The 11,573-nt window shown below is 41.6% G+C and overlaps 1 protein-coding gene across 1 annotated transcript; it reads left to right on the top strand.

Annotated features, from left to right (window-relative positions):
• The first annotated feature begins 4,093 nt into the window (after positions 1-4,093).
• On the top strand, positions 4,094-10,184 carry LOC142977727 (uncharacterized). Its single transcript, XM_076121804.1, has one exon. The coding sequence runs from the start codon at positions 4,094-4,096 to the stop codon at positions 9,854-9,856; it is 5,763 nt and encodes a 1,920-aa protein (XP_075977919.1). The 3' UTR covers positions 9,857-10,184.
• Positions 10,185-11,573: the final 1,389 nt, after the last annotated feature.

Raw genomic sequence — 11,573 nt, 5'->3', positions numbered from 1 at the left:
ACACGTCATTGTGTGCTTTGCTAACCAACGAACCGTACCACTACGTACAACGCCATTATCAAATTATTTCAATAAGATTCTATATGCATAGTTGAAATTATCTCTTGTTTTAGACCCGTTCCGGGTTGAAGCCTGTGTTGTTCTTTGCAGCGGCCAACGCACTTGTTTAATGGCTTTGCAATTTGTGTCTGTACGATATTTGTGTAAAAAATACTGTATGATATCATTGTTCGGGTTTTCCAGTATGACATAGGTGCACCTATGTATACATCTAACAATTTCCTTTTGACAGACAACTAGTAATTTAAAGTCTCAACCGGGTAAGCCTAGTCTCGTCATATGTTTGCGTTGCGCTGAAAGAAATTTCGTGTTTCTTATTTAGAATACCTTTCAGTCTTCTACGATATGATGATGAGCTTTAGAAGAACTTACCAAAAATCTTTTCAAAAAGCATCTTTAATATATTATGTTGATCTTCAGGAAAAACTTGCAATTAGTTTCCAAGAGGCACATAGTTGATTTTCCCTTTATATATCGACAAAAGATGTTGTACATTAATAAATTAAATAGCCCAACAATCGAAATAGATATCCATTTACTTAATAGCGTCCATAACAATGGGGTCATTAGGACAATATTTATGGCCAATTACGATATTTTTTATAGTGACAACGGTAATTGCGATAAAACGAGGCCACATATTCTATAATTCGCGGTTTTTGAACGGATGACAGATGTCGTTCCCGCCCAAAGTGCTTGTACGCATGCGCGTGACGGCCAGCGCCCTCTGTACGTTGACATTGCAAATTGTATCATGACTTTTTTTAATATTATGAGTCATTCATAAAGAACAATTTTCTTACTAAGTACTTATAGTAAATAGTAATAATATCTAATTTTATTTTGGTAAATATATGTATAGAGAAACCTAGGTTTCTCTTGGTTGTGCCTTTCAACTACGTACCTAAACGAGACCTACTCCTTAAATAACTAGTAATTATAACTAATTAAGTTATTAGTGTTTTAAAAAGCTATTCTATAAACTTCATATATCTTACATATCGTATATCTGCGTTTAAGCACAAGATTAACCACTAGCCGAACGAAAAAGAAACTTCGCACAAAATGTCGGTTGATTCTTACCACGCTTTCATTCATGTCCAAGCTTCGTTTGAATGAAATTTTAATCTTGAATCTTTCTTAGAATCTTCAAGTATGAATCTAAAAATCTGAAATTGTAAAAAATATTCGTACCTGATTCCGTTACACTGATTCATAGAATTATTTTACTGATATGTCATCACAGTGTTATTGTTCCGACTTGTTATTTCGTATGATTGTGCAAGCTAATGTCAGTAATGTAGAATTTATGCGAATACTGTAATTTGATGAGGGTCAAGGGAGTTGTGCGAAGTTATCATGCGTAGAGACTTGCTCAATATCATGACAATGAAGGGAATAACATTCTTTGTAGGGATCATTTACAAATCTAATAAGCACTCTAGCAAAAACGTCAGGTGCGTAGTACTCGTAACCGACGAACCTGTATAACAAGAAGTATGGATGTGATTGAGGCAAGGGAACTTTGTAAGGATCGTACCAAGCGGCGTTATTTGGTCTCTGCTTACCCCTATGGGAAAAAGGCGTGATACTATGAATGTAGGTAAGAACTATGATGTGCAATAGTCGTACTTACTTACATCCAGACGAGTTCAGTACCTATTCATAGTTAGTCTTATAAATAGGTAATGCACCCAAGTAACAAAATTTGTAAAACCTAAATTGTGAAATAACAAAAAATCTTTCATTAAAATTATCGTGACATGTTTGCCCTGAACACGGAAAATAAAGTGAAGGAATAATAATCTCCAGCAGTTAGACTCTAGGCTGGCTCTTATCCAGTCATACTATAAAGTATCCAGTAAAATGGAAACGGTATATTTGGAAAAAAATACAAACTTGAACGGTTTAAATTAATATTGATCGTTTTGTGACTTATGTAGAGCTAATATGACCTATATTTCCATCCTCTATTCTTCTTCGTGCTCCATATTCTCAAAGTCTTTTCATTCTTCGCCTTAACCTCGTATTTTTTCAGCTCATATCAAGCTCCTCGTGACCCAGATGTTAGTAATTTGTTTTGACAAATCAAAACCGTGCATAGACTATTATACGCAACGAATGAGCGACGGCAAATCGATACATTTTAATCGAGTGTCGGTCAATTACTTCGACGAGCTACGTTAGCAGTGAAATATTTGCGACGGGTTATTAAATTTTAGCAATTTTATTATAAATGGCGTTTTAGAGTATACCAACATAATATAGGTATATAATGTTGTTTTCTGAAAACAGAGTTCAAGTATTTATTCAGTAACTAATAATATTATATAACAACCAAAACAGGATACATTTCTTGGATTGAAATGTTGATAAGTAACCAGTAACAGTATTATTTTTTCATAGATAAATCTTAGAATCTAATAAAAGAGGTTAAATAATACTGGTTAACTAAAAGAAACTGGCAGAAACTAGTCAAAAAAATCCGAGGATGCCATAAATTTTTAGTTTTTAATTATTTTTCCTAATTACATCTAATGGCTGTCCTACAATTTTTTGAGGCATTATGGCCAGTTATGACATAGGTACAAAGTATCTGTATATCCAAAGAGTTTTTAATGTGCTCAACTTAAGTTTTCAATCCTCTTTTTTTAAGTAAACTTTTGCGATTTTAAATAGCAGTAAAATCAAATACTAAAGGCCTTTAAAAAAACTGAGTTGGTAGGTGACGTTATCTTTATTCACAAGCGCAACGGTTGTCAGTTACGTGTTCCATCCAAAAACCGTAGTAGGGTCAATATTCATTAAAATCAGAGTGGACAAAGGCGACACACGTGTCAATAACCTCCACCCTTCCGATCGACGGGCGTGTGTTACTGAATAATTAATTCAAAGTGTAAACATAAACAATTACCGAATATTAACCGCTCATTTCAATTTCCATATTATGAATGAATTTTATTATGGTAAATAAAATATATTATAACCTCTTTTGAAATTTTATAAAATGCTTTGCTGATATACCTACTGGCCGTAATCCCTGGAAAAAGTATAATACAGCTATTAATTACAAAAGAAGAATAAAAAAAACTATGACTTAATGGCATTCTCGATTAAGTATTTTGATGAATTAAAACCAGTCATATTTTATCAAGAAATAAAAACTTCTTGGTAAAATTATTCGGTACAGTCGCAGACTCCTTTATCAACTGTTTAACATGAGACATCTCGTCGATTGGTCTATCACCTAATGTCCAAATTCCTTGGATTTACGTATAAGAGACCAGCCTAGCAGCAGGCATACTTAGCTTTGCAATAATACTTTAAATAATTTAAAACGTGTAATAGTTCTGATAAAGTATTCTATTTTTATTATACATTCATATAACTTTAAAAAGTCAGAGATTATTGTGCGTGGTGGCGCCACTGAGCACGACACTTAGCATTAAGTTTTTAAGAATTGTTATGTTATTTTCTAATATTCGACTGATTGTATTTTTATAAGGTAGATAATAAGACAAGAATTGTAAATATATATACTTTATTTAAGAAATTGTACAGAAATACACTAAAAATTGTTAATTAATGTAAGCGGCTCTCGTCGCAGTCAAGTTTCCTAGTACTTAAGCTTTTGTCCAAAATGTCTTACTGGAATCCTATTGGCTAAAATGCGGGGATTCTAATTGGTCCATTTTTATCGGCCAATAAGAGGGCCTACATTAATTTGAGGATTTTGTATAAATATGGTGGCCATTTGTACTAGCTCACAGTCCACAGCTAGCATCGAAACAATAAGGATCTGAAAATAAACTTTCTTCAAACCGCAAGAAGTCTTCTTATTTACCGGCACAGCATAATGTACCCAGTACATTAAATGGTCCTTCGAGCCGGATTTAGGAAGAAAATATTGAAGAAAGAAGCCTGAAGCATTATCGAAGAAAGGATCCTGAAAAACATTGAAGAAAGAATCCTGAAAAATAGTGAAGAAAGAAATTATTAAAACTGAAGATAGAAACGTGAACAAAACGAAAACATGCCGACTACGCGTTCAGAAGGAAAGGGGCGCAAGACGACCGCACAAACACCGTCGTCGTCCGAGGGCACGGCCAGCACCTCGGCGACCGGTGCTACCACCGAGGCTACGGGCACCAGCGTCACAGGAACGACCGACAACACAGAGAACACAGCAGCCACCACATCGGTCACCGCGACGACAGCGCCCTCGGGACGAGCCTCGGCACCGCTTGCGCCACCAACAGACGAAACACCTTCGGTAACCGCCTCAACAGCACCGACGCTCCGGATGGACGCCGCGTGTATGCAGCCGCCTGGCGGGAGGACGGACCCTCTTCCGAACCGCAATAAGGAAACTACGAAACCAGGTGAGACAGTGACAGTGCAAAGGAAAGTGAACATTAGTGTGCAACCGAACAAACCACAGTGCCCCTCCCCCCCGCCAGTGCTAAGGGCGCAAGGGGGATCAACCGCGAGTCGTGTTAAAGCTATTAAAATCGCAAAAGCGCGGGAAGAGTTGTTACGCTTACAAGTGGAGTTGGCTACCGCGCGCTTAGCCGTCCTAGAGACTGAGGACTCAGATGAAGAACAAGAAGAGATATCCGTATGTACGAAAGAGGAAGTGAACGAAAGGGTTGACAGCTGGCTAGAGAGACAGAACACGCAACCAATCTTGGCGATCACGAACGAGCCACATCAGCCGGAAGAACCGTCAGTCATCAGAACCATTATGCAGGGAGATCAACATCAGTCGCACGGGACTCACGCACCGGCGGGAGCTCGGCAGGACTTCAAGGAACTTGCGGAGGCCATAACGTCAGCAGTGAGAGCGGGTCAACGACCTAAGTTCATCGAACTACCTATTTTCAATGGTTCGTATCAAGATTGGCTACCTTTTCGCGCCGCTTACTATGAAACGGAAAGTGTGTATAGTACAGTAGAAAACATGAACCGCCTGAGAAGAAATCTTAAAGGAAAAGCCAGGGAAGCAGTTGAGGGTCTGCTTATCACCGACGCTCACCCATCCGAGATAATGCAAGCACTCGAATCTCGATTTGGACGACCAGAATCAATAGCGATGATGCAAATGGAAGCGCTACGAGTTTTACCACGTCTCACAGAATCGCCCCGCGACATATGTATATTCGCCACGAAAATCTCCAATATCGTCGCTACATTAAAAACCTTAAGCTGTATCAACTACATGTACAACCCGGAAGTGAGCAAGACAATAGTGGACAAGCTGACGCCTACCCTGCGATACAGATTCTTCGACTTCGCCGCCGCGGAACCCAAAGAAGACCCAGACTTGATGAAGTTAGACAAGTTCTTGAGAAGAGAATCAACGCTATGCAGTCCTTACGCGCTACCTGAGCAAATATCAACACAACCGCCGTTCACCGCACAGAAGAGGCCACAGAGAGTTCACAACGTCACGGAAAAACCGTACACACCGAGATGTCCGGTATGCGAACAAACAGGACACTTGGTGACAGAATGTGGACGTTTTAAGAAGATGAATGAAGATGAACGATGGGACACAGCCAAGGCCAAACGACTCTGCTTTCGATGTTTGAGATATAGGAAAGTTACTCACCGTTGTGCTACGAAACAATGCGGCGTGAACGACTGTAAATACACTCATCACGCGCTTCTACACTGTAACAAGAAAGAAGATAAGAAAGAGTCCGAAGCATCGGAGATCATCACCTCTACGTGGACGCCTAGGAAGAAACAGTCTTTCTTGAAGATCATACCGGTGCAAGTAGAAGGTTCTACAGGTCTAATCAACACCTTCGCGTTAATGGACGACGGCTCTACAGTGACCCTGATCGACAACGACCTAGCCAAGCAAATAGGAGCGACAGGACCCGTCGACCCGTTGAAAATACAGACAATTAGTGACGTCAAAACGTCAGAAATAGCCTCTAGAAGAGTCACAGTCTCGATTAGAGGTATGAACGGCTTTGAAGACAGAATACAGGCTCGTACAGTAAGGAACTTCCAAGTATCGTCGCAACGCGTATCTAGGGAACACATCAAGGCGTGTCAACATCTGAAGGACATACAGGGAGAGTTGACATATGAAGACGTGAAGCCGAAGCTACTGATCGGACAAGACAACTGGCATCTCCTACTGACATCGGACGTAAGGAAAGGAAACAAAGACCAACCTGTGGCATCTCTCACGTCACTAGGTTGGGTACTCCATGGCAGTTTGCTGAAGCACAAAACCCAGAGCATCGACTTCGTATCTCATATGACCGAAACAAATGAAGACCACATAGAAACCTTAGTCAAGCAGTACTTCGAGATGGACGCGATCTGCCTGAACCCCAAGAGACCTAGATCAGACCCAGAGGAACAAGCTCTTCGAATCCTAGACAACACTACGAAAAAGACTGAAGATGGAAGGTATGAAACAAGTCTGTTATGGCGTAAAGAAGACTACAACTTACCCAACAACTACGAGAACTCCTTGAAGCGTCTACACAACATCGAGAAGAAGATCGATCGAGATCAAGTTTTGAAGACGAAGTACAAGGAACAGATGGAAGCACTCGTACAGAAGGGATACGCAGAACCTGCACCTCGAGAAACAACACCCGGTAAAACCTGGTACTTACCACACTTCGCGGTCATCAACCCCATGAAGCCAGAGAAGTTACGAGTGGTACACGACGCAGCAGCCAAGACGAAGGGAGTGTCTCTCAACGACATGTTACTCAAAGGTCCGGATCTCCTACAGTCTCTACCAGGCGTCGTGATGAAGTTCAGACAACATGCTATAGCCGTCACAGCCGACATCAAGGAAATGTTCATGCAAGTGCAACTACGAGTTCAAGATAGAGATGCGCTACGTTACCTATGGCGAGGAGATAGAAGAGACGACAATCCCCCCGAAGAGTACAGAATGAAGTCACTAATATTCGGCGCGTCGAGCTCACCATCAACAGCGATCTACGTCAAAAACTTGAACGCGAAACAATACGAAGTGTCAAACCCAGAAGCAGCGTTAGCCATCAAGAACAAGCATTACGTGGACGACTACTTGGACAGTTTCGAAACATTGGAAGACGCTATACGTATAACAAAGGACGTGCGACAAATCCATCAAAACGCAAGCTTCGAGTTGAAACAATGGAAGTCGAACTCACCCTCACTATTAGCCGCATTAGGAGAACAAGAACAAAGGGAAGATCTCGAGTTATATACGTCGACAGAAACCACAGAACGAGTGTTGGGAGTCATATGGAAGATCACTACAGACGAATTAACGTTCAATCTCAACTTGGCGAGAATTGAACCGCCACTACTGAAAAGGAAGACGCCGACGAAGAGGGAAGCGCTCAAGATCGTTATGTCTCTATTCGACCCACTAGGACTCGCATCACCGGTGACTATCAAGGCGAAACAAATACTACAAGAAGTCTGGCGCAGAGGAACGGGCTGGGATGCTGAAATACAAGAGGATCTCGCAGAGGAATGGAAGATATGGATGGAACATCTGCAAAGACTTCGAGACGTGACCATACCACGGAGATACCTCGGCTACAGCGATGCGACTAAGCTTCAGCTTCATGTCTTCACCGACGCGAGCGAGTCTGCCTACTCAGCGGTCCTATATTGGCGAACGGAGACGCCGAACGGGGACGTAGCGGTGTCACTCATCATGGCTAAGGCGAAGGTAGCACCTCTCAAACTAACGTCGATACCCCGCTTAGAACTACAAGCAGCAGTGATGGGAACCAGAATAGCTGAAACAGTCATAGAAGAACATGAGAAGAAACCCGACAAGAGAGTATTTTGGACAGATAGTCGAACAGTGTTAACTTGGATACGAACGGGATCAAGATCATACAAACCCTTCGTGGCTCACCGTTTAGCAGCGGTTGAAGAGAGTACAAAGGTAAACGAATGGCGTTGGATACCAACCAAAATGAACGTAGCCGACGACGCCACTCGAGACGTACCTGTTGCCTTCGACAAGCACCACCGATGGTACAAAGGTCCTGACTTCCTGCTCACCGATGAAGAACTTTGGCCAACAGAGAAGCACAACGAGAAGACGGAAGATTCGACAGAAGAGAAGGTACACCTCACACGCCACAAGGAAGATCTGAAACTAAGTCAAGGTTTACCCGATGTATCACGCTTCTCAGACTGGAATCGACTTCGATACACAACAGCGAGAGTTCTACAGTTCATTCAACTGTGTAGAAACAGGACGGATAACGTCAACTACAAAAGGACGATCAGAAACACAGTGAAGGACCCGAACTGGAATCAAACAACGAAGAGAGAGGTGGTCAAGAAAGCAACTTCCTTACGCAGCTACGACAAGATTATCCCGGTAACAGCTGAAACACTCAAGAAAGCAGAAGAACTTCTCATGTGTGCATCGCAAGTAGAAGCTTTCGCAACAGAAATAGAAGACTTAAAAGACAACAAACCGATCAACAAAGAAAGCCGTCTACATCACCTAAGCGTCGAGCTAACCAACGACGTCATCAGACTCAGGAGCCGAATCGACGCGATAGGAGCAGCCAACGAAGCCATCAAAAGCCCTATGGTGTTAGATGGAAACCATCCGACCGTAAAGTTGTGGGTCAACTCAGTACATCGACAGTTACATCACGCCGGAGTTGAAGCTACAGTGAACGAGTGCAGACAACAATACTGGGTCATACGCATTCGTCCAGTGACCCGAGCTATACTGAAGAGATGCCTGTTTTGTAGAATGAAGACACAAGTACCGCCACACCCAAGGACCGGAGACCTGCCAGCCTGTCGCCTCGCGCATCATCGACGACCCTTCACGTATACAGGCGTGGACTACTTCGGACCTCTCTCAGTAGCTGTTGGCAGAACAAGACAGAAGAAATACGTCGCAATCTTCACGTGCCTCACCACACGAGCTGTACATCTAGAAATAGCGGGTTCACTCACAACCGACTCCGCTATTATGGCACTACGAAGAATGATCGCGCGACGTGGGTGTCCAACAGAAATCTGGTCGGACAACGGTACCAACCTGAAGGGAGCAGACAAGGAACTCAGACAAGCAATCGACGCAGGGACATCGCAGGAAGCAGCGAAGAGGACAATCTCCTGGCGCTACATACCCCCCGGTGCACCATTCATGGGCGGCGCATGGGAGAGATTAGTGAGGTCAGTCAAAGTGGCCCTCACAGCGACACTGCACGAGCGAAACCCTACGGAGGAAGTCCTGTCTACTCTACTTAGCGAAGCCGAGTACACCGTGAATAGCCGACCGCTGACTCACGTATCAGTTAGCGCAGAAGACCCTGAAGCTCTCACGCCCAACCACTTCCTATTGGGTGGACCCGGCCGAGTACCACAACCCGGTACATTCACAGAACGAGACGAACTTTCAACATCAAAATGGCGAGCAGCGCAACGACTAGCCGACGTTTTCTGGACGCGGTGGCTGAGAGAATATCTACCGGAACTTCAAAACCGGCGGGAGCCCCACGGACGCGGACCTGCGGTACGAGTCGACGACCTAGTGCAGGTCGTTGACCCCAACCTGCCACGCAACATCTGGCTACGAGGACGTGTGACAGCTGTCTACCCAGGCCCGGACAACGTCGTGAGGACCGTGGACATCCTGACCAAAGGAGGAGTTCTTCGGCGACCCGTCCGCAAGCTGGTGATACTGCCGCTCAGGGGAGACGACGCACCCGCACCGACAGAAGATGCGACGACCTCGCACGGCGGGAGAGATGTGCGTGGTGGCGCCACTGAGCACGACACTTAGCATTAAGTTTTTAAGAATTGTTATGTTATTTTCTAATATTCGACTGATTGTATTTTTATAAGGTAGATAATAAGACAAGAATTGTAAATATATATACTTTATTTAAGAAATTGTACAGAAATACACTAAAAATTGTTAATTAATGTAAGCGGCTCTCGTCGCAGTCAAGTTTCCTAGTACTTAAGCTTTTGTCCAAAATGTCTTACTGGAATCCTATTGGCTAAAATGCGGGGATTCTAATTGGTCCATTTTTATCGGCCAATAAGAGGGCCTACATTAATTTGAGGATTTTGTATAAATATGGTGGCCATTTGTACTAGCTCACAGTCCACAGCTAGCATCGAAACAATAAGGATCTGAAAATAAACTTTCTTCAAACCGCAAGAAGTCTTCTTATTTACCGGCACAGCATAATGTACCCAGTACAATTATCATGCATAAATGCAATAACGGACATATAGCTATATATCAGCCTAGCCTTTCTTCCAACTATGTTGGAGTCAGCCTCCAGTCTCACCGGATGGAGCTGGATACCAATATTTTACAAAGAGCGACTGCGACTGCTAATGTACATAGAGCTATATACATATGTATATATCGCAAACTCATTCATTATTCTACAACCTTACTAATATTAGAAATTTTACAAACAGTCCAAAACTTAATGGGCAGCCATTTTATAAGCGCCATTCACAGAGCTTTTAATTTGTTTACCTTATAAATTTTCCATCGAGTAAAGGGTCCAATATTATTATGTAAATTATAAGCAAACGCTATGAAAATGACCTTGGTATATGGTCGCTCGGTAAACTATGACTTGCTATCTACATGTTGTTCGATTATGGTTTCTTTAAGAAAAGTTCCTTTACCTTTTACTACCTGTACCTAACGTTTACTTATCGATTTCAATATACTTATTATTTTGATTTTGAACCCGCTGTCCCACTGCTCGGTAACGGTCTCCTCCCAAACGAGAGAAAGAGGTTAGTCCTCAATTTCACAATGCTGGCAAAATGGGGGTTGGTGACTTTGTATGTCACTAAATGTGTACTTCGACTGAAATTACAGTAATCAAAAGAACAAGAATATCATATTTTTAACTTTTGTATTTTAGAAGTACTTAAGAGATTTATCTTTCTAAAGCGTAACAATAAAGTTATTAAGTCCCGAAGCCACAAATTCTTTTAAACATTGGCTTTAGATCATCTGCAAGCTCTTATATACATAAGATCTTTGTAAAATGTTTATGAAATAAATTCAGTAGCCTTTATTTAGTTTCCGATTGAATTTAAAACACACATTTACTAACAAAACAAAAACTTATCAATTAAAAAATACAGAACAATCCAATTAAGTGAATTAACAACTAAAAAACAAACAATAATAAATTCAACACAAAACAATTACAATGGCGTCTTATATTCTGTCAAATTACCGTAATTAAGTTGACGAAACAATTTACATATGTAGAACTGTGAAAGACCTTAGATGACCTGGAAATTATTTGTATTAGCTTTCTTTAATATAGACTAACATATAATAATATCATAATCTATTTGGTTATGGCTCTCATGAAAACTATTATTCGTGATGTAGGACAATGTTATTCTTTAGAGATAAGTAGAACTTTAAAAAAGTTTATTAAATTCATGTAAAATCCGAGTTTTGTTCCATTTCTTTAATTATTTCTAGTTCCATACCATTACTTCAATCCAAA

This window comes from Anticarsia gemmatalis, chromosome 13 (assembly GCF_050436995.1).
Source record: "Anticarsia gemmatalis isolate Benzon Research Colony breed Stoneville strain chromosome 13, ilAntGemm2 primary, whole genome shotgun sequence".
NCBI lineage: Eukaryota > Metazoa > Arthropoda > Insecta > Lepidoptera > Erebidae > Anticarsia > Anticarsia gemmatalis.
The sequence above is the reverse complement of the archived record's forward strand: the minus strand, read 5'-3'. Positions and strand labels throughout refer to the sequence as shown.